The sequence below is a fragment of the Archocentrus centrarchus genome, chromosome 12, assembly GCF_007364275.1.
Source record: "Archocentrus centrarchus isolate MPI-CPG fArcCen1 chromosome 12, fArcCen1, whole genome shotgun sequence".
NCBI classification, from domain to species: domain Eukaryota; kingdom Metazoa; phylum Chordata; class Actinopteri; order Cichliformes; family Cichlidae; genus Archocentrus; species Archocentrus centrarchus.
In genome coordinates, this window is record NC_044357.1 from 21514885 (window position 1) to 21539259 (window position 24375).

The 24375-nt window shown below is 40.1% G+C and overlaps 1 protein-coding gene across 2 annotated transcripts; it reads right to left on the minus strand.

Moving 5' to 3' along the window:
* Nucleotides 1-1344: 1344 nt before the first annotated feature.
* man1b1a (mannosidase, alpha, class 1B, member 1a) lies at nucleotides 1345-24135 on the minus strand. Of its 2 annotated transcripts, XR_004020691.1 has the most exons (15): nucleotides 23870-24135; nucleotides 22991-23133; nucleotides 16738-16846; nucleotides 15674-15876; nucleotides 14787-14932; nucleotides 14540-14658; nucleotides 13986-14177; nucleotides 13567-13715; nucleotides 13043-13231; nucleotides 12492-12682; nucleotides 11579-11699; nucleotides 11110-11304; nucleotides 9777-9908; nucleotides 7575-9433; nucleotides 1345-7134 (listed from the first exon to the last, which is right to left on the minus strand). XR_004020691.1 is itself a non-coding variant. In XM_030742768.1 (14 exons), exons 2-14 carry the CDS (start codon nucleotides 23090-23092, stop codon nucleotides 9224-9226), a joined length of 2058 nt encoding a protein of 685 aa, XP_030598628.1. In that variant the 5' UTR covers nucleotides 23093-23133; nucleotides 23870-24135; the 3' UTR covers nucleotides 1345-9223. The 2 variants fall into 2 exon arrangements, 1 of the variants encoding a protein (XP_030598628.1); XM_030742768.1 differs by having other exon boundaries at nucleotides 1345-9433.
* Nucleotides 24136-24375: the final 240 nt, after the last annotated feature.

The window sequence follows — 24375 nt, forward strand, 5'->3', positions numbered from 1 at the left end:
GTTGCAGGCAGCATAAGGTTTTCTACAGCTTCTCCATATCTGCCTGACCTCAACCTGCCAATTCTGGTATTCTGTGGTAAATGCCAGTTGGGTTCTACAGTGCTGGGCAGTGAGCACAGGGCAGAGATACTCACTGGCCTACTGGAGGTCATTTTGTAAGGCTCTGCCAGTGCTCATTCTCATACCAGTCCTACTGATGGGTCAAGACCTTCTATGGCTGCCCAGCTCTCCTAGAGTAACTGCCTGTCTCCTGGAATCCTCCTGGATCTTGACATTGTGCTGGGAGAGACAGCCAACATTCTGAGAATGGCATGTATTGATGTCCAGTCATGGAGGAGCTGGACTACCTGTGCAACTTCTGTAGGATCCAGGTATAGCTTCATGCTAACTGCAGGGACACTGATCCTAGCCAAATGCAAAACTAGTGAAAAACAGAAAAAGATGAGGAGGGAAAAATGTGTGGCCTCCACCTGTAAAACCATTCCTATTTGGGGGGGTTGTCTGATTGTTGACCCTCTAGTGCACCTGTTGTTAATTTCACAATACTAAAGCAGCTGAAACTGATTTACAACCCCCTCTGCTACTTAACTGACCAAATCGATATCTCAGAAGCTTAACTGAGTTGATGCTATACTCTGATCAAAGTGTTCCTTAACTTTTTAGGAGCACTGTTTAAGTCTGCCCTTTTTCCTCCTTTTGTCCAGTTTCCTCAGATGTTTAAAGGACACACTGCACACCATGCTGACATATACCAGGTTTTTGGCTAGTAAGGCTTACAGAATCACCTTGTGGGTATAAAAATATTATTTAATGCGTGTCAAACTGTGTTATCCTTGCCATGTTTCATAGATTCAACAAAGGAAATGAGAATAAATTATGTGAATTTGTGACAGGGTGCTAGTAACAAAGTGTCTAAAGATACAGTGTAAACTGAGTTCTTTGCTAAGTTGTCTGTTAAAAATATTCCTCTGAAAATGGTCAGGTACAAGGATTAAAAATGAGTGAAAACGGAGCTAATGTGCAAAGAAAAGCTTTGAAAGACCTTCAGAAAGCTCAAATCCACTTTTCAAAAATTACAAGTCTGGCTCCTTGGAAGCAAAATATTAAGAAATGAGGGGTGGCTCAAGGTTTTTGCACATCACGGTAAATGCTCACAAGGAGAAACTTTCTGAAGGCATACAATGTTATCAGCTGTCAGGTCTGAGAAGATATTCACAGGGTTCAACAGGGAAAGGAAGAGTTATCGATGCACCGAAAACAGACTTTTCTAAAGTGGGAATTATTGGATACATAACAAAAACAGTTTCACTGAAAAGCTTTATTGAAAAATTCAGTGGGCATGAAAAATGTCTGACTTCAGTGAACATTTCAATACGCCACAACCTAAGTTACAAAGTGCTAAATCAGTCAACCTGTAGATGCAGATTTGAGAAAAGGGGGAAAAAAAAGCTCCGTGAAAAGCAACAAACAAACTGAGAAAGTGCCAAAACATTATCAGCTCTAAAAATTAATAAGGAAGTGTAAAATAAATACATGTCAGCATCTCTTCAAAACATACAGATGGGTTATGAACTTACAGGCTCTGTCACAGTGAAGGGATCGTTTTTTTCTCATGAGGCTCAATCAGTCGACTGAAACCGCAAAAACAAAATTGATCCGCGTCTTAGGTTCCCAACACAGCGCAACAGTCAGTGAAGCAGAAGCCTCTGCAGGCAGGAAACGACAGACAGCGCTGAGGTTTTATTAGCCACACTTCATGTAAAATATAATAGACAATCACAAGTGTTGTACTCTGGCAATCGGCGATTAAAAGACAGTTTTACAAATACTGTACATTAAATCCAACCACTGCTTCCAAACAACAACAACAACAACAAAAAAACAGACAAGATTTTGCAATACAACTTTTCCATAATCGATTTCACCATATATGCAATTTCATAAAAAAAAAAATAGCTTTACAAAACTTTTTTTTTTTTGTACAATTAGGCAGAAAAAATAATTACAATATGAATTGCGAGGTGGCTTTCTGGTCTTAACTGTTCTGTTACCAACATCGATTTAAATTATGAATGTATGATTTAAAGACTGCCTTTTTGGCAAAGAGAGATGTTGTTCATAAATCAAGTATTTATCAATGTAAAAGTCCCAAAATTGTTAGGTATGAGGCAGCATACTGAATGTATTGGAGTCTATGTTCTATGATGGGTTTTTTTTCCCACACCAAATTTACTTTCATGAACTGGTAAAGACTGATACCCCCACAGATATAACTTTCTTTTAATTATTAGTATATTTTCACACCAGGTGTTACAATAACCAATTTTACCCAGTGTCTTGCAGCATCCTCCAACTAGTCTGTGGGCCTGTGTGATTGAAGCCCCTCTCTCTCTCGCTGCCCCTCCCTGAGCCTGGTTCTGCCAGTTTCTTCCTGTTAAAAGGGAGTTTTTCCTTCCCACTGTCACTGAGTGCGTGCTCATCGGGGGTCGTTTTGACTGTTGGGTTTTACCTTTCAGCAGCTTTTAAAACTGAACGTCACATATCTGAAGCTGGTGGGAAGGCAGTTATAGGAACATAACTAAGGGCTGAATCTGAATCCTGCCCAAATTTCTTGTTTTAGCCCAATCCACAACCAGCTCCGATCCCAGCAGTTTTGAGGTGCCATGAAGGTGTCAGCTGTTCAGCACATACACTGTTATCAGCAAGTAAATGTACCATAATATCAGTAGTAATTAAAGCTTTTACTGGGATTTCCAACCAAGTCATGCCTCTTCCTGATATAAATTTGAATAAAAAGTATCTCAGGTTTGTTTTTTTTATTTTAAAGCCTCAGCAAACATTTAAGACCAGTGTTTATTGTACCACCCACAGACTGTACAAAAGATGGACATAGCTAATGCGAAGTCATCCACAAGAAGAGCGTTTGACTTGCCAATCACAAATCATTAGCCAGTCAGCATTTCCTGGATAATCCTCCCTTTTGAATCTTAGAATGACCAAAATGTACTTAACATTTTACTCGATATCACTCAAAATGAGTGACTGACTCCATAAACCCACCAGAAAAGTGTTTACAGAGGTCAAGTCTGACAGGTTTTCTATAAGACTTCAACAAGGACCAGAAGTTTTTATGCAACTACACACGTCGCCTTCTGGTATCCATTAAAAATAATGCAGGTATAAAGTGCTTCCATTTTTGGCTTCACTTTTAGACCGTCTATGGTGACACCACAACACTTCTCATACAAGTCAGTGTGGTTGAAGCATTGCATAATTAACACACAAGGTTAAATGCATGTCTTTAGACACCTCAAGACAGCTCTGGAATTAATTTCTATTTTTCCTACCAATTCTTATGCAGCAGGAATTAAGAATTGAATTATAAACCATAGAAAACTGAATGAGACATTATATGCAGTAGAACAGATGTTAGCAGATGTAATTATGTCCCCATGCTGTGCAGGGAGAGTGGGGGGGTCCTCAGTCATCAAACATCAGTCTCAGTGAATGTTAAACTTCTATTAAAGCCAGCTGCTTACAGGATTTAACTCCTGCAAAACTCCTTATACTTTATATGTTGTAAAAAACACAGATTATATAGGAGTCAAAAAAAATGGAGAAAGGCTCCATGATGGTAATGCTTGTCTACCAGTCATTCAAACGTGTTGGTTCACACTGAATCTCTCAACAACTGTTGACAAACTGGTGCGACAGCGGGAGCGCCTTGAAAGACCAGGTGAAAAGCACAAAACGCGAGCATCTTCAAACTTGGATTTTTGACACGATGGCACAGAATATTAAGACGAGGAAAGGCTCAGTAATCAGGACACAGATTTAATTCGGTAAGAAACAATTTACACAAAATATTTACACCATATTTTTTGTCAACCACCCACCCACCCAGATTAAAAATACAAGCCCAAAATCTAATTTTTCGGTGCTCAAATTTCCACTCAAAAATAAACACCGCTGATGCAGCAGCAGTCCCGCAAAAACAAACAAAACCACCAAAGCACAATATACATCCAAACAGGCACAGCAGAGCAGTGGCAAATGTAGTGTACATTCAGAGATGTGGGTCAGTATGGCTCTCTGGAGGACAAAGTTTATTAACATGAGGTTAGAGTGGACCCATTATGCTAATTTCCAGCGCCGTATATTTATTCTTGGACTTTACTAGAGTACCTTTGCATTATTCACAGCTAAAAATAATCCTTATTTATCTAATACTGGACTTTGGTGCTACCCCTCAAATCATCCTCTGTCTGAAACAGGTTTTTCAACTTCTTTCCTTCCAGTGTCATCTGATTAGATGTCACATGCAAACATAGAAGTGCTCACAGGCATAGCTTTGTGTATGCGATGACTATAACCAAGGTAGCTACCTCTTACTGTCATCATACAGATCCATGATTAGTAACATCTATCTGAAACTGAGCATTAAGAGCAGCCCAGTGCCTGAGCTTTTTGTCCACATATGCAGCCCTCATCATTTGAAACTTTGGCCATTTTTAATATGAACCACTGTGAGTAGAGCCCAACCAATATAGGACTTTTAAGACTGATACCGATACCAATATTTGGTGATTTAAAAATCAGATTTTTTTTTTTCCCTTTCAGACACATGAAACATACACAGATTTTCTTAACATTTGTTATGCACAGTTATGTATCAGTCCTCACTAAGATAATATGGAAATGCAGTTTAAATATAGCCCTGTATATACTGGAGCAGATGGCTGGGGGAGAGGGAGGTCTGGGCTTCTCTGTTTAGGCTGCTGCCCAGGTGACCTGGACTCAGATAAGAGGTAGAAAATAAATGGACGGATGCAGTCCTGTCACCAGATCTCAGTCTTAAGGGGGGCTTATGAAATCCAACGGGGGGGCACCACTATTATTAGCTTGATTAGTGATCTGGCTTGGGTGGGCGGGCCCAAGCGTATCAGTGGGCGGGCCCGGCCCCCTAGGGCCCGCCCATAGCGACGGGTCTGGACGGACGTATGAAGTTTAAAGACAGACTTGTTTTTTTATTTATTTATTTATTTATTTTTTTTTGTCACAAGTCTGCCTGACTCCGATCATCTGACTTGGATCAGCTGGTTGTTGTGTTTGTGGCATTCCAAACATGCTGCCAACAGGGAAGTTGCAGATTGCCCCCTGGTGGGCAAACTATGCAAACTCAACACACAAGGTTGAAGGGTGTTTCTCCAATTATCTACTTTTTACATTTTTATCTGCTGTCATTATAAATGTCGATACCAACATAATCAGCAAATAGCTAATATCGGTTGTGATATTGGTCCAGACTGACTGATACATTGATAAGACCGAAATATCGGTCGTGCGCTAACTGTGACAGTAGAAAATATGGAAAAGCGTAATAGGTCCACTTTAAAAGCAGAACATGACTTAATCCCATTTGAAAACAGATACAGAACAGAAGCAGTCTGGGATCAACCATATTCAAAGCAGCGCTTACAGTGCACTGCATTGGTCTACAAAATTTTTTTCCCCCATTAGTACCATAAAGAAAACAAGGCATCCTACTCAGCCCTATAATCAACATTTGACAGGTATCTCATGATCACAAAACAGCAACCAAATCAATCACCAATTATCAAACTAAATCTTTAAAAAAAAACAAAAAAAAAAAACTTGAATACAATCACAATTCATATCATTTTAATGTTTGCAGTACAGAAAGAAAGTTATAAGTTTTGTTTTCATTGGTTGGCTGGTATTGAGCAAACTAATGAGAATGAAAATCCGTTAAGAAGTCAAGGAGGCTCACAAACAATCATATCCAGGTCAAATTAATCTAGTTCCACTAAAATCTGGCCAATGCTAAGAGGAGTAGCGATTCTTGTGACTTGTAGACGGATGGATGGAAGATGCTGTGCCATCACATAAGCTCATTGGTCCTTTGGCTGGACAAGTTCATTAAAAAAAAAAAAAGAAATCCTTCTGACCAGCTACAGTATGTGTTGTATTAGCCCAAAAAAACCATAATGACAGATCACATCCACCACTTATTTTCAATCTCTTTTTTTTTTTGAGGGATAAGTCATCTTACACGCCTTCTGTTGGAAAAGAGTCCCTGAGCTATGAAATGCAATAATATGTGAAACCCACGTGTGTGTGTATATGGACCATCCCTCATAGTGTCGCCCTCTTTATTGTCAAGCTTGAAAGTGATCAAAGTAATTTTGTTTTCCCCCTGGAAGCTTCTGAGTTCACCGTCCATTACCACCATAATTCTTGGATATGTGACGGATTCCAAGGGAAGACATCGCGAGACGCTAGGACGTCATTCCTCTGTGACATTGCAGGACGGGCTTCAGAAACTCTGACTCTTAAAGACTTTCTATAAATGTATCAAGCTGCCAATTTACATGGTCCTTACAAGTGCCTCTGCCATTACTGTGGTAGCAGAACTGAACACATTCACACTGCCCATGAAAGCAGATTGATCGGGGTCAGTTTCAGCCAGTGTTGCCTCTAAAGGCGGTCAGCATAGCTGGCTCTGACATTGGCTTTGTGAACAAATATCCCGAATTAAGCACTTTTGACTCATCTCCACAGTCAGGGTTGAGTGAAATGTGTTATTAACCTACTGAACCGAGCACAAATTTGTTAATTAAACACTCAAACTCTTACCCTGCAACTTCAGCCAACACAGCACTGAGCTAGGGGGAGGTGGTCCAAATACAGGCAGATTAATGCCTTTTTTTTTTCCCCTGGTCCACACAAAGCTCAGAATGCCATTGAAACATGGGGATTTACAAGATATTTAGTCAAGGAAAAACAGTAAGTATATCTGATAGAGTGGCTTTTACTTTGTTGCATTCCTGTTGGAGTAGCTGATAATAGAACAGAAGTAAAAGGGAACACATATCTTGATAAAAACAACCAACCAATGAGCTCCTGATCATCTGATACAGCGCTGTTTGCAGAGGTTACAGGTGAGGTGCCACCACAGTAACGGAGGGAATGTCTGTTTGCTCTTATAACACAGATTTGCCACATTAGAAACTCACCAGTCAAGCAACACTAGGAGTGTGGTACTCCATCTGTTCAGAAACAGCATCTGATTTTAGGGAAGCCCAGTGGCCTAGACCTTGAATGTAACACGACCTCCTTGTTTTCATATCTAATTTATAGACAAAAATGATATTGGATCCAAATACTGGATATTGTCTCTGACACTGGAAATGATAATGTGAGTAGGTTTGCTGTAAACCTAAAGCAACTGCCAGCTTACACTGTATGGCAACCTTAGAGATTTCCCTTTATAAAATATACAGTGCTTAACAAATTTATTAGACCACGACCCGATGTAATAAATCGTTTATTTAATGTTTGTTAATGTTTATGCTTGATTAACTTTTGACTTCTCAAAGAAGTCCAGTATGCCGGCTCAAATTTGGGTATAAAAATGTGAGTTCAGTAATTTTTAGTTTTAAACAGGATTCTGACAGATTTATAAAATATTTGTGTTTTTTTTGTGTTTTTAGTAACAGGTGGCCTAATAAATTTGTAAACACTGAAAGTGCAATTTTACTCAAAACCACGACTCGAGTCTCAAAAATCAAAATTACTGAAAGTGTGTAAATGCTCCTCTTTTCTGACTTCTATTTCCACTCACCCACGAACCAGTCGCAGCAGATCGCTGCACCTCCCTGAGTCGGGTTGTGCCGGAGATCCCTTCTCAATAAAAGGGAGTTCTTCCTCCCCCCTGTGGCCAAGCGCTTACTTATAGGGGATCGTAACATTATTGGGGTTCTCCTTCAAACAGATTAGCATCTTCACCTTAAAACATAAAGTGCCTAAACATACAGTAAGTGTTGTGCTTACTGACCAACGCTCCTCTATAACAAAAATGCAAAAGATGATTAAAAAATAATTCAGGATAAACGTCTACAAACTTTCATTATCTGTGCAATCTTAGAGCCCACTAGCTTGTCTACTGACATAGCCTTTGGAGGGCAGTAGAAGTTTGGGGGTGTTTTCACAGTAGCCAGTAGACATCTAGGCCAAGACTCCCTCCTCAGCTCATTGCAAAGACATTTAAAAAAAGCAAACAAAAAGCTAAAATGAATGGTGGTTACAGTGTTGGATTTTAGCAAAAAGGGCCCCCTCATTTGTTCTCCCTGCAGGCAGTTTACCTGCATGCAACCAATTCCTGATCAAACGTGTAGGCCAAAAGAACACGGACTACAAATAAAAACTGCAAACCTTCTAGTATCAAAAATTAATCAGGACTTGTTACGTCATTTGAGCCGTATGGCCACGGTGACACATGGCACGACCTACAGAACTACGAGTGCTCTAATGCTACACAAAATGTAAAGATCAGTAAACAACAACCCAGAGGTATGACTGTTCAGGAAGCTTTAACTCATTTAACTTTTCTATTTTGCAGTGTCATATAAAGCACTGCTAGAAGCGTAAAACTGAAGGGAACAACTTAAATCAGGTGAACAACAGCAAAAGTAACGGCGCTCGACAGCTGAAAGCTGGAATTGAAGTCTTGTTTTTAAGAATCAAAAACTTAAATGTTCAGTATTAAGAAAACTCTGCCTTTCTTCTGTGGTTAGGCACTGATTTGTGACCTGGAATCGGTCCCCTGTGTGCTGCGCTGCAGTAGCCCATAGCTCCCACACACAGGGGAACAGGGTCACACAGAGTAACAAAATCCTGAGGGGTTTTTGACTTCTGTCATTTTTATATGTGAGTGAGTGCCAATGTACCACGCTCATACACTAGAGCTGACAATTTAAATATAAACTCAGCTGAACGTGCTTCATCCATTTCAATCAGTGCCCTTGAAGCATGAGAACCGACATGGTGAATTAGCCGACACCTACACACAGCCAGCACACCTCGACATGTAGGGCTAATGAGAGTTTGTAAACTGACATGGCAGAAACGGGACACAAACAAGAAGTATCCAAGTCACCCAAGAACTAAAGGAAAGTGTTCCCGTTAGCTTACTCTGATTTTTAAAAAGTATTTTTTACATTAGAGACCAGCTCTGTCACAAAACCTTTTCCTTAGGAAAAAAAACAAAAACAAAAAAACAGAACCACGAAAACAAATTAAACTCCTTTACATATCAGGTGGACAGCACGGATCTGCTTTCACGCAGCAGTCCAGCTGGGACGGATGCTTAGAGATGCACCTGACTCCGTGGGCCTGATTTCCACTGATGTCTCCAGTGTATTCACTTAGGAGGAGAGGGCCATATGGGGAGAGGATGGGCTTCTGTGTTGAAGACATACTTGTCTAGACTGAGCAGCTCCATGTCATCAGAGAAGAGCAGATACAAGTACTTCAATGTCTCGCCCAGGAAGAAACTCTCCATCTTGTCTCGGGGCCCGGGGTTATCAGGGTCACGGACGTTGTTAATGGATGTGTAGCCACCACCAGAGACCTGCAAGAACAGAGGCACTTAATCACAAAGTTAATTTCCCCATTGAGAAGCAGACAAATCTATCGTGATGCAAATTAAACTTTCCCCAAGTTGCCCAAACTTTTACATATGAAAAACAACCGGCCTTCCCTGCACTGTGAGCCCTCAAGAGAGGCAGACTTTGCTATACACACTTAACTTTGGCCTTTTCTTTTCCCTGTCAGGAATCTGTCTGCACTGATTTACATTTTTTGTATTTGAAATAAATTTGCTAACCTAATCATTTTCAATTAGTTAGTAATTAAAATGCATAATGAAACTTTTTAAGTTGAGATAAGGCTGATCTATGTTCAGCCGTTTGTACCTTTGTGTACTTATTGAAGCTCTGCAGCATGTCCCATCCCCAGTCTCTGTACTTGGTGTCTTTGGTGAATCTGTACATATAGAAGAGACTTTCCACAGTTTCTGGTCTCAGCAGGTTGTGTCTGTCTGCAGGCTGAAGCACACAGGAGAGGTTGTCAATACATTTTGCAATAAAAAAAAAAAAAACAGATGAGATAAAGATCAGCGTTTGAGGTGAGCAGCATTACTGAGCAAAGCTACGGCTAAGATTAAGTACAAGTCAAGAGCAGGCAGGTTAAAAAAAATAAAATAAAAATCAGAGACTGCACGACAGACATTTGGACAGCAATGACTTGCAGATCTTTAATGCTTCCTTCACAGCACTGAACAAAAACTGAAGAAAAAAAGTAAAGGAAATAAAACAGATTACTTATGGATTAAAGCATGAACTGTGACTTCAAACTTTAAATTTCTTATTAGTATGATGCTACCTTACACAATACAGCATACACAAAAAAAACAAAAAAAACAGTGAGTGTGTTCAATGTCAAAAATGTGTCTGAAAACAATTTCTGTGCACACTGTTCAGCCTTCTTATCAAAGCAAAAAAAAAAAAGAAAAACAAGCCTTGAGAAGTTAAAAATAATTTCTTTAGTTTTTAATTACAGAATTTAAATGAGCTCCTGAAACGTTGCACAACCATATTTAATATTAATCGAAGCAGCAGAGCAGACAAGAACAGCAACTAGATAAACCTACAGCTATTAATGAAAAATTAAATGAGCCCAGAGGAGTGTTAATGAGGTTATGGTCATGACTCTCACAACAAATGTAGACTCGCTGATTCACTTTTACCCAGCTGTGCAATCACAGGAGACGAGGGGCAGGTCAAATACTACACTCACAAACAGCAGCTTCTTAGCTGCCTGTACTCGTGCTGAGCAACAGGGGAGGGCATACAAATATCCATCTCTGCATATATCACAGTATTAACATGAAAAATAATGCTTGGAGGAACAGTTTGACTCCTTTCGGTTTACTAGCTAGTGAGCTAGAGTCTGATTCTTGCAACAGATAATCTTTGTGGTTATTCTGTATCACAGCAACCAAAGTATCCTGCACCTCCAAAGCACTTTCAGGCCCTCCTAGCGGTTTCTTTTTCACCCCCACATGAGCGCCTGTCGTTTTCACCTGCTAAAAAACACTTTGGTGGACACAGCTCCTCAAAGCAAAATTTATACATAAGCTACAGTGAAAATGAGGGAATACAAAAAAAAGGCATACAGTAGTAGTAAAATGGCTTATAAAACAAGCAATAAGATGACAAAGTGATACCCGACAGCCCTCAGTCTCACCTTCACGATAACGTCACTCCCATCACTGGCCTGCAGGCTGAAGTGTACGATCTCTGGGCTCAGCCCGGTCTCCATCTGTTTGTACATCTGGTGACAGGTCTCCATCAGCTGCACAGCCAGATCCATGTGATCCCCTGGGAGGCCATTGTGGGCCCCCAGAGCAAGAGTTCCTGGCAGAAAACACACCAGGTGGTCCTGTACAGGAGTGACAGAGTGAGTGATACAGTCTAGAAGGAAGAGACTGAGAAACGAAAGATAACGATGACACCTAAAAATGACTGGCTGATAAGAGAGTCAAATGAACAGGACGTTTTACAGATACAGTTTTAACTAAAGCACAGAGGGAGATTGATTTAACAGGATAGCTTGTCTGTGGTTGACTGACTTTGGCAGTATGAAAAATATTCCAAGACAGGCAAGGGTTCAAAACCCCTCATTTTGGTCAATGACTTTGAATAAGTATCTCTACCATCTTAGGATTGAAGCGGTTGTGGGACAACTCTCCAACAAAGGTCAACTTGCTGGGTCCCGTCTGTCTCAGGAGGTGTTTTTTCACTCCCTCTATGGCCTGAAGGTAGTCCTTCAGCAGACTAAACAAAGCATACACATAAAGAGGGAATATTAGCAACATAAATCATAGACAACATCATATTATTAGTCAGTCTGTAATGACTCGGTTTAGGTGCTGTCAATAACTTCATAGAGTGCACAAATTTTTGCATACAAATATACAATATCATTCATAATGATCATGACAACAACCCCCAGAACATGAAGCCAGAGTCACACAGAGCTATCTTTTATGATCAGAAGAACAAGGAGTCCAGCAACAGACTGTCTGCCACCCCCACAAGAGCTCTGATCTCAGCATCACAAAGCCTTTCTAGGATCTGGGCTGGCACCGTACGTGGCATCTATCCATAAATGAATTTATACACTGTACTTTAAATGCTCAGATGTTTTTCTGCAAGATTTCTTCATGTGTTCATAAATATTGCGCTCTTTAAAACATGTTGTGGAAATCTGCTTTTTTTTAATGAATCCTGTATGTCTCAGCTACAATTCTGACAGAAAACAAGGACGATCAACATCTTTTAAAGATTTGTTAGAAAACTGCTCATTTATCACCCTACAACACTTCCCTGTTAAGCTGTTAGCTGCACCCAGGAGGCACCACTTTGATCTGGAAGGCCCTTTAGCCTTCTAACCGTTGTATTGACAACAAAGGCAAGATGAGAATGGATTGTTTAACCCAGTTTTCTAGCTACAATTAGAAAGCCTTCAGCACAGTTGGACTTCATCTTATGTGAGAAATACCTTGCCTAGCTGATGATTTTAGATTGATTATTGTTTATTATATTTTATATTAAAATTGTACTTACTCATCTTCTGTTTTGCCTCCCTGAATCCACTGTTTGAGCAGGTATTCATAGTAGCTATCTGCCCGGGCACCGAGTGTGAAGACCCCTTTGTGGGTGAACTGGCCGCTGTTGGTGTTGATGAACATGGGCACAAGGCCATCGTGTTTGCCGGGCAGATTGTGGACCAGCCTCATTACCTCATTTGCAGCCTCCTGGAGACGGGGCAAACAAAAAAAAGGAATGAGACTGATGAGATCACATGAAACCAACAGCCTCTGCTCACTTACTGCTGATGTTTTGGCTCATGTTTCATCAGAAGCTGGCACACAGGCCTGTCGCCAGTTGTGAAAGGAACTATTTAAGTTCATGTCAGACTGGTTGAAGTTCTTTAAGCATAAATTTATGCTTGTCACTTCAGATCACTGAACAACGGGTGAGGTGTACACAGCGTAGAATTCTAACTGAACTTAAACCTGTCATCTTACTGCGAGAAATGTTTATTTTTTACTCCATCTCAAAAATACACATTAAAATGCGTTTTAATGCGCTGGAGTCAGTCGCGGTGTCCTCACCTGATACTGCGGGTCCTGAGAGAGGCGGCTCAGCTCCCTGAACTCCAGCTGAATGCTCGTGACTTCAGCGAGCGTGCTGTCTGACGTCCATCTCGGAGGGTGCGCCGTTCCCTTCCCAATGTTGACATCAGAGAAGGGGATCTTTGAAGGTGTTTTGAAAGCAGGCATCAATCTGGACCCGAGGTCTTTCTTTAAGTGTAGAGAAGAAACTGAATTATAGAAGAACTCACCAGTTGTGTTCCAAGATTAAAGCACTATTGAATTTTTTTGAAAAATGTAGCTTTCTTACACTTTATAAATTTTATGGACAACAAATCCTGGCATAGATCAATCTCAGAGTTATCTTAAATTATATTGGAACTGGTATATATGTAAAAATAAGAACCATAAATGAAAGAATTAATTCTGTATAATAGTTTGTAAATAAGATACATCCATGTTCTCATGGGTTCGATACATTTTAGAGTCCTAATTCACATAACCAGAGACAGGATAGTAAGAATGATTATTATAGGTCAACTTACAGCTTTTTCCAAGAAGAGGTGGTCTCCTGTTAGGTGGTAGGTGCTCAGCAGCCCCCCCAGGATGCGTATGGTTGTTTCAAACAGATTCACATCCACATTCTTGTTGAAGGACAGATCTTTCTCTACCCAGCTCTTTGCTTCGGCAAATTCTGTGCCAAGAAAGGTAAATTACAACCGTGTTGAGTATGAGAAACAGAGGACAAAAAAGATCGAGTGGTCTAGTTACAAACTCCAGCAGCATTCAAAGAGTTATTTTATTTATTTATTTAAAATGTTATAGTTTTAACTTAAAAAAACAACAATAATAATGCTGTATTAATATCCTACATAGGTATTGCCTTTTTAAAAAAAAAATCAGTATCAAAACAATTTAAATGATGCAAAGAAATAACAAAAACAAAACAAGTGACAATTAATACCCTCTTTTAGGCCCATAATCCACATGGTGTCCAAAGCATCAATCAGCGTCAGACCCAGTCCGAACCATTCACCGAAAGACTTGGAGATGGGCTTGAGTTCATCGTGACCCCAGGCGTAGTCCTTATAGCCTTTCCAAGCATGTTTGAAGGCATCGCACACCGCCTCCAGTCTTCCTCTCGTTTCAGGTAAAACTACAGGCGAAGGAATAACAATGAATAATTAAAGTGTAAACTTATGTCTGTGTTTCCTGCAGGAAGCTCTTTCAACAGCGTTCTTATTTTCTGATTATTTGGAGCAGCAAGAATAGAAATAAAGTAGAAATTCTGTGCCATGCGTTGATGCTTTGAGCACAGCAAGGCTTCGCTGTGCAAGTTGGAAATGTTCAACTTTAAGTCAAAAGGAAATGCTGGGCTTTAAAGAGCTTATACTATAGCAGAGTTGGCCAAAACTACCTCAAAGAATCTGTTTGAGGGGAAATGTTTAAACTTTCTCAGTAGACCCAGAAAGTATGAAAAGTTTGCATTTTTTTCCTCTACAGTTGAGCTGTGCTGACCTTCTAGTGGGACAATGTCAGCTGGGTTGCCAGTTGCTGGGGGTGCTGCTGCCTCTTTCTCATTGGCTGAGGGTGGAGGCTCTGTTGCCTGGTCAGCTTCAATCATTGCTCCTCTCCAGCTGTGCAGTAAAAGTAAACATCTTACTCCTGAATTATTTATATCTGTCTCTCTGATACATGTACTACAGCTACTGCCACTGCCTCCACGCATTGAGAAAATGTTTGAGTGCAATCTTCTGAGCATCACCTGACAATCTTCTTTTGTTTTTCCTCCTCCTCGCCTTCTTCCTCCCGAACCACCTCTTGCTCTTGCTTTTCCCCACCGACCGTGTCTGAAACATTTCCATCTTTCTGTAGGCTTGGCGGACCTCTTTTGTTTACAAATGTCTTTTTCTGTGGAAACACAAATGACTAGAGCTAAAAACACAAACGTATCATGGAAAAGGTCTGCTTTGGTCCACAGGTTAATAGCCACAGATTGTATAATACACCAAAAATGGATGTAGCCACGTTTCCAGTGTCTTAGATTATGAAACCTAAAGTTTATCTTTTATAGGCACTGTGTGGCATTAGCATTATGTTGAGGTGGAGATGATTTTTACATTCTTTAAATACTCTGTAAACTACTTAAAAATCAAACGCTGTGCGACTATTTTGTGTATTAAAATTTAGATTTTTCCTTGTTTTTACTGGTGCCCGGTCATATGTACCGTGGCTCTACTGCAACAATGTGGCAGGAATGCAGGTGATTGTTGATGGTAGATGGCAAAAAGTAACAAAAATAGAACTACAAAATAATAGACGATGGACCGATAAAATAACCAGAGAACAGTAAATTTGACACACTGTTGCACAAATAGGAAAACACTGCAAATTAAAAAAATGCCCACAACTGTCAAAAATGAGGTCCAGGGGAAATTCCCGCACCTTCTCTGGATTCTTTTCCAAAGGCCTTTTTTGACCAGAGCAAGGCTCAAATCCCATGTGAAGCTGAAAGTCAGCACTGAATATTTTAAGCATATGAAGCATGTCTATTTTTTTTTAATTTTCCCAATTCTAAGAAATTATTTTATTATTTAACCTCCAGTTTTAACTGATGCTTCCAAAGTAAATCAGTACAAATACAAATCTAACCTTTGGGGGTTTAGCCAAAATGGGGATATTTGGTCCTTTGGGTTCTGGCACAGCATCTGGACCCACAGCTGGCTGCAGATGAGGTCCTGCCACCGGAGCTGGCACTTTACCTGCAGCCAGACCCAACACTGGCTTCACACCTGGAGGAATGGCCTTTAACTCTCTGTCATCCAAGTCCAGCCAGTCCTCCCGGTCAGACAGACCTACACAAGCAGATATACACACAGGATAAGAAGACCATGATGATGCTATATCAGCAAATAATATTGTAGTGCTACCAGTAAATATTATAACTATAAACTATCAATGATCAGTGTGCCCTCGAGTTTTATTGTAATTTTAAAATTACCACAGACATAGCAAACACCTCCTTTTACTCACCTGCAAAGACCAGTGTTCATAATCTTGGTGTAGTATTTGATTCACATCTAAAATCTATCACACGTTCCTCTTTCTTTCATTTAAGGAACATTTGAGAGATATAGTCGTCTCCTCTGAACTGGAGAAAACTGTTCATGCATTTGTGTCATCACGCCTAAATTATTGTAATGCCCTTTTTACCGGCTTAGACAAATCATCTCTGTCACGCCTCCAAGCGATACAAAATGCCGCAGCTAGACTCCTAACACACTCTAGCAAGTGACCGCATCACCCCTATCTTATTTTCTTTACAGTGGCGCCCAGTTGGTTTTAGATTTAATTTTAAAACTCTCACACTTACATACGGAGCACTAAATGGACAAGCCCCATACTAATCTCAACTTATTAAACACAATGCCACTCACTGCATTCACTCAAACTCTTTCTGTTGACATTCTTTTATGCATGTGGTTTTTTTTTTAATTCAGTTTTAATGTGGTTCTTTTTTGATTGTGTTTTAATTGCTGTACAGCACTTTGTGAGTTTTATGTCAGTGAAAAGTGCTATATAAATAACTTTTCCTATGCAATAATACCCGATCCAAATCCCCATTGAGCTAGATAAGCGACAAGACTATTAAAGTTAATGACAGCCTTAGTCTCTGTGCATGTGCGGTTAGTTAGCACGGAGAGGGGATTGTTTACCTCTCCACTGTTCTGTGATGCTGGTGTAGGAGAGCAGTCCCAATATGAGCAGCAGAGCCAGCAGGAACAGGATGAGGCTTCGCTGGAGCCGAGACAGCTGCTTCCATTTCTGTGGGCAGATAAATAGTGCTAGCTACACAGGAACACGTCTAACAGCTTTAAATTTCAATCACAGATGACTCAAAGCGGATTCTAATATGTTCCCCAACACATCTGTTTATGCCTCTTTAAAAAAAATAAAAATCAGGAGAGTAAAAGAAGGCAGCAGAGTCTTCTTACCCTGTATAAACTCAACATCTCTTTCCACTTGATGTAAGTACACTGACAGTTCACAAATATATCATCTAAACCCAGCAGTGCAGCGGGAGTGAGGAAACCAGGGTCTCTGAGGAGAGAAGGCAACAGGCAGCCTGGCACCACTCTGCTCTAATTAACACCTGTGCAACATCATGAAACTATTGAGCCATTGTCTGAGCTATGGCCTCAGGGGGCATTTTCATTTCACTTTGTTGTAGTCATTTCAACATAATGAGGATATTCTGTTCAGCCTAACAGTGCAAAAGTTGTCCACTGAAAGCAGTGTTTGAAATCACCTGGAGACTCATGGTTCAGTATTATACATTTTGAGCAAAGTGTGATGCTCAGATTTGCAGTCAGACCACGGACTGTAAATTAAATATGGATCTTTCCACACTGATGTCACCCGTTGGTTAGTGAAGTCCAGTTTTGAAGCCTCGAGCGGAGCGTATTCGCTGTCAGCGTCTTACTGGTTTGAAGCTGGATGTGACAAGGATATGGCTGAGAAACCAGGGCTGCCACTTGTCAATCACCCGGTAAATCCTACTGTGCATTATCCACCCTTTTTGACTGAATGGGAACCAAACCACATTGTATTAAATACGACTCAGAACCAGCAACTGAGGCCATAAACCCATCCAGAAAAGGTTAGCAAAGCTTACAGACAAGAGCCTTTCCCTGTTAGAGTCACCCCCTGCTGGCCATTAGAAAGAATGCAGATTCAGGGCACTTGTGCAATGGCTTCAGTCTTCAAATATAGAAGCTGTGACCATCTTTTATAGGTTTGGAGTCAAATGCTCCAACCCTATAGAATAAAAACATCCATGAGACTGAAATCTTTCAGAACCAACACTGTAAGAGAGGCAGGGTACACCCTGGACAGATCACTAATTCATCACAGGGAGGTGCATTTTGCTTGCATCCACACCTACACCTGCCACTTTAGAAACACCAATAATGCTATTAAACAGAGCTCCATGTAAGGTGGCAAGCTTTTCTGTGAGCCAAATATTCAACTTCAGACTGCTCTAAAGGCTCCGTTTTATAAAGTTGGGGTTTTTTGTTGTTTCTTAAGCACTCTTGGCCCTAAATGATGTCAGTGAGATTGGATAGACCCAATACGGTGCACAGTGAGCACAGAAGCCCCACCCACTGGCTGGTAGCCAATCTGAAGAAAGTTGGCTTATAGGAAGAGGTGGTAAAACAGCTTATTTCAGGCAGGCCCAGTTTAATATAAAAAAGGATTATTAATTGTGAATGAACACTTTTGTATACCAAGCATAAAATAACCACAAAATCAGTTCCTGACAGGCTGCAACCAGATACCCCTCCATCAGGCCACAGAATACATTTAAGACCTCTCTAAATGCAATTTAAGGCTTTTTGTACCCTCTCAAGCTTTATCTGAGAAAATTTAATTCAGCCCTCTAATAGCAGCAGATGGATGTTATACTACCTTTCTTTAAAGTTTATACAACACAATGAACAAAAGCCAGTCATTCAATGACCTCATCTGCAGAGAGCTGGAAGAAAGAAAACTCACTCAGAAGCTCTCATACAGGCCAGTATGAAATTCAGTGCTTCTACCTGATATGGTGCCTTTAGAAATGTTGAGAGAAACATGGGCAAACAAGGGGAGAGCACTTAGTGAAGTCCCTTGCGCAGTGTGAGAAGCAAGCACTGAGCCACTCAAAGGAACATGATTTGCAGAGAATGGTTTTCTCAGGAACCATAAACCGTCATTAACTTTGACGACCCTCAGGTACAGGTTGACAGTCCCCGCTTCTATAAAAACAGGCTTTATAGAAGAAATGTCTGATGATATACTGCTGAAATAAAACATTACAGATTAGTAGATAAGAGCGGCCATTTGCCTTTCCAGTTCAGAGAACAAAATTAATTCCATTTACGAGAGCCAACCATGCAGTTAGAAAGTGACAGGAGCAATCACACAATGATTATTAAATAAGTATTTTTGCTTATGATCGGGGTATCTGCAGATCGCAATAATAGCATTCAATAACAGCAACTTTGAATTGTTAAAAATTAAAGCAAGGCACACCAGTGCTGCAACTCAAACACAAATGTCTGATCAGCATGGCAGCGACTCAGTGAATATAACCATGTAACCATGGTCGAGATGACCTGCTGACGTTCAAACAGCATCAGAATGGAGAAGAAAGAAGATTTAAGTGGCTTTGAATGTGGCACGGTTGTTTTTGCTAGATGGGCTGGCCTGAGTATTTCAGATCCCACTAATCTACCAGGATTTTTCTACACAGCCATTCAGGGTTTAGAGAGAATGGTCCAAAAAAGAGAATATAAAGAGTGAGCAGCAGTTCTCTGAGTTAAAACGCTGTGATGTTAGAGGTCAGAGCAGAATAGTCATGCTGCTTCAAGCTGATAGGAAGGCAACAGTAACTCAAATAGTCTCAAATATGATTTTGAAAATGTGTAAAATGTTTGTTGGCTTTTCCCCAAAATCCAGTTTTAAAATATGGTTTCTGCATTTCCTCAGGAAGCTACATTTCTACCACCGTCTTTGGTGTTGATGAATTGTTTGACAGAATTTAATTCAGGACGACTTCCTCGTGTCTCTGTTATAATGTCTCAGGAGAGCAACAGTGCAGAGAGTGAGAGAAATAAGTAAGAAGCCCACTGCTGCTCCTAACTTTCTCTTTGAGTGAGCATTTTCCATGTAAATGTAGCTGCAATTATGCAGCAGCGATTGTTTTTAACTGTGGTTTAATGGTAATTATGCCCTGATTGCGTCAAGGGGAGAAGCTTTGATTGTATTCAGGAAAGACCTACGTTTATTTGCTGTTAGAGTAATCAGAAAATTCACATGAACACACCCTCGAGTCAAAGCAACAACCTGGACGGCCAGAGAACATTTTGGTATTCGAGTTGCCAAAACATGAAAATATGGCAGATGAATATAAATATATGGTTGTACGCAATCTCTGAACAAAATTGGCTGTAATTCCTTACTGTAGTGGCCCTCTTGTCTCCACATTACAAGTTAAAACAAGATGAAAACACTGAAGCTGGAAGAACAAATTTCCTACTTGAGAAATGGTACCATCTGAGGAGCACGAGGACCGCCATCTCTCAGCAGCATATTACTTTACCTCAATTTTTTTTTTTTAAACACCACTTTCTACCCAGGACAGCATGTCCCTGCTACTGTTCCTTCCTGTCTGTATGGTGTGTTTGTCCTTTGGGTGTGAGATAAAATATATCACATGCAGGATGGTGTGTGTTGTACTTCACACTAATACATGTAAACTTGCAGAAGAAATAAATTAGTACTTAATGAACGATATACATCTAATTGCAGTACTTAAAGCATTTCCATTTAAAGCTATTAATTCATTAAGAACCAAGGCAGTCTCATTGTGAGACGGCTGTAGGACAAGTTGTACAAGGATGAAAGAAACCTTTGAGTAAAGCAGCACTATCACTGTCAACCCCCCCTGAGCAAGAGCAAAGATGAGTATTAGACCCAGAATATGCACAGCATAATATACCTGTGAAAACTGAGGATCAAAACTGACAAAGGAAATGAGGAGCCTTACAGATTAAATGCACAAGGATGAGAGCGAAAGTAAAGAAAACAAGATTAAAGATGTTCTGGGAGACGAAAGAGACGAAGTGAGGGGACCGATATCCATTTGATCTCGCTGGAGTGATCGGACACATAATGCGCTCAGAGGATGCTTTTATCTGAGGAGGTTTAAACTTCAGGCTGCTCCACAACAAAGGAGGTGTAAGAAAGGAAAACCGAAGCCCCGGGAATCGATTTCTTACAAAAACAGGTCATAAAAACAGAGATAATCAATCCAATCAGACGTGTAATTAAGTAGTCTGTTTACAGCTGAAGAACAGAGAAACTCATTAACTACGCCTGGGCCATATCCAAACACAAAAATGGGATTTTTGTAAAACTGTTTACATAACTGTTTATATATAAATCCAGCACTCTTATTTCCAGAATCTGATATAAATCAAGTATATCTTGTCTTAATACCTCCAGCTGTGTTATGTCAGGTTATCATGGAAAATGTTGCAAGTCAATGAATAAGATATGGAAATATCTGCCTCAAGCGCCTCACTTGCTCCTGCCCACTAACAGTAATACAAGAACACAACACGTACTTCTACTGCTGTTCATCTGTTCGACTTCAAACGTCAAAACTCTATTTCTGGAGTGCAAAAACTTGTAATCTGTTACCACTGTTTCCACTTCCTGTGTTTCCGTGTTTATATTTTCCAAGTATTATACTCAGTGTTTCCTTGTTGTCATCTCCCTCTGCTTTGTCTCTATGTTAATGCCCTTTCCTTCCTTGCTTCTACTTCCTGTTTTATTTTGATATTTGGGCTTCCTTGTGTATGTTTTATGTGTCACAAAAGTGGCAAGGGTAACTTATGCTGAATATATAAATTATGTCACACACTTTGTGTCGCCAGCAGTTATCTTGTCTACAGTCGCCGAATTTCATTCACTCTGTATGGACTCTGGTCACCACATTACTTCTATTGTGGATGCTGGAATTGCAGCTACTAGAACACAAAACACACACCATGAATACCTGTTCAATCAAAGTCAATTTCTTATTAATCTGCCAACAAACTAAAACACGTACACGTCTCCTTTATTAGGCTATGGCAGAGTAACCTTTAATGTTTACATGAATGCAGTTTAAAGTTTCAGGATTTGCAGCCGTCACCTTAGAAATAAACACCAGCACACACAGCAATAAAATACATAACTTGCCTTCAAGTATTTATTTCTCTGTGCATTAAATCTCAAGCTTAACAAGCTTCTGTAGCATTATTATCTTGTCCTACTTGCAGCAGTGTTGCATTTTACAGTTAAAGTTTTATGTTCTTTATAGATTGTGATGCTTTTTTTTTCTTTTCATAATTATCATCTGATAACGTCTGTCACTGGAGCAGGCTGCGCTCACAGGGATCGTTTTGTGCTGTAGAAGAGTCATAATACGTGACACGCCCCCTTTTATGTGAGTGCACACAAACCCTGAAGCAGAAATCTCAGCTTAGGAGAGAAAGCTGATAATCACCGTCATGATATGGGTTTTAGGTTTTGTCAAGTCAGTTAAAGCAAAGAAACATCCTGAATGTGCTGAACTTCCTTTACACTACCCACCCCCCATCCCGGCCAAGAAAATACAATATATTTTGTTTATATTTTTATTCAAATTTATATATCTTTTGAGTCTTTGGTTTCCTGTGACAAATGAAAAATCGTTACTCGAGTTGTTTAGATAAGTGATTCTCAAGAAGCCAGCATTACATCTGTGCTCTTTATGAAACAGCAACGACTGTCTGCATGTGACAAATTTAGGGAAAACTGAGGCTACAAAAATATTATTACACACACTCTGAAAGGGAGAAATGCACTAGTATAACTGTATAAAAGATGTTTACCTGTTTGGTGTTTTGACTGTGTTGATGGTGTGTACTGCTGTCTAACACACTGGTCCTAAAACTCTAAAGTATATTGTGTTGTTGAAAGCTGGTATAGTAACTCTAGCCACAGCACATGATTCACCTTCCTTTTATACTCAAACCATTTACTGAATACTTTGATTATGAAAGCACACTTGAATTATTTCCACATATTGATTTTTGCTCTGAGCTTTAACCCTGAGCCCGGATGTGTTGTCACCAACACAGCCAACCAAGCTGTTTTTTTTTTTTTTTGTTGTTTTTTTTACTGTAACTCCAAATGTTTGTGGAATTAGTCATCAGCTTCTTCAACTGGGTGTATATTTCACAAATTCCAATCTTCTCTTTAACCCTTCTCTAAATTCTTTTCAGCTTTTGAAGTGTGACATACCAGAAAAGGCAAGCTTTTGGAGTCAAAATGCTAAAACTCAGGTAATTCTGCAGATGAGCTGAGCTCTGTATATCACATTACAGGACTACTCACTCTCCAGCAGGACTGCCTTCTGTGCTTGCCGTTGTTGTAGGTCTGACTGTGCGAGTCACTGAGCGTCAGAGAGATGAAGTCCTTTCTGGAAGGCGGATACATCCTCTGATCGGAGCTGAAGGTCGTAGGTCATAGAACCTGCCCTGAGAAAAGAATACCACATTTATTGCAATTAGGACTAATCCCAAAAATTAAAGTGCAATGTTAATGTAAAGTCCATCAATTCTGGCATGTTTTTGTTTTGTTTTCTTGCAATTTTACATTGCAACTGTAACAAAATTCAAAGTTGGCTTAGCTTACATCAGTTGGCTTCGCCTTTTAGAGGAGTGTTTTTGGTGAAGAGCTCTGCAGGGCATTGATATCTAAAATCATACCAATAATCACGCCTAATGCGCGCCAGATATTTGATTTGATGCTTATAGATAGACACATACTTTAATGATGCCGCAAAGGAAATGACTGTGCCTTAAATCAAACTTTTCACTTTGTGTGTTCATCTTCATCTTGTCTTCATAACTATGGACGCATGATGATAAGAGATGCCGTGTGTGCATGCTCATTAGCGATGTTTTAGGAATGGGTGTAAAAACTTAGGTTTCCGATATCGTTTGTGAAAATATAACTGTAAAAGAGTCGACGCTAGACGTGCTTTATAAATTTTGCACATTTTAAGAAAAATAATAAAAATGCGAGTAAGCGCGTGTGCAACAAGCCTCCCAAACTAATAGTACGATTCATTTATTTAACGTATTAATACGCTAGCTTAATAAGCCAAGACTTGGCATCAATCCTGCTTTTTTTTCACATCGCTGTCATGCTATGTCAAGACACCACCGAGTACAAGTCAGAAGTCAAACATTCAGCTGCTCCCCCCCTCACCTTTGTGCCTGGTTGGCTGCCTCACAACGACGCTATTCTCCAGAAAGCAGAGCAGCTGTTAGCGGGCTAGCATAGGCTAGCTGCGGCTCTTCGGCTCGTTTCTGAATGGAACGAGACTTTGTTTGAGACACAGGTCAACAATCATGGAGCGCAATCCTCTGTCCGATCGTCACACAAGAAGCCCCGCTGCCACATGAAATGTCAAGCAAAATAAACAGCGGGAGATATGGCTAAAGTTAAGGGGTAGGAAACCAAAAGGAGATGCGGAAAAGACCTGACTAGAGCTGACGAGGTAGGTCATGTGACGTGGTCATGTGATCTGAGAGTTGCTGCGTTAACCCTGAACGGCCCGGTTTCTCAATAAATTAAACTTTGTATTTCAGGTCATTTTTTAATTTTATTTCAGCTTTTTTAAACACAAAATGAGGTGTTTAGGAATACTGCTTTGATAATGTGCTTAATTTAAACACAGGTACAAGTCTGAACACGAGTTTTAACTGGTACGT

What these genes read in the sequence shown, in the direction of transcription:
- man1b1a (XM_030742768.1), bottom strand. Translation starts at nt 23,092, where the DNA reads ATGTATCCGCCTTCCAGAAAGGACTTCATCTCTCTGACGCTCAGTGAC. An exon ending in GATTATGGGCCTAAAAGAGG is followed by an intron (nt 13,716 to 13,985) that starts GTATTAATTGTC and finishes TTCTTGGCACAG; the next exon opens with AATTTGCCGAAGCAAAGAGC. An exon ending in GGAGTGACGTTATCGTGAAG is followed by an intron (nt 9,909 to 11,109) that starts GTGAGACTGAGG and finishes TGTGTGCTTCAG; the next exon opens with CCTGCAGACAGACACAACCT.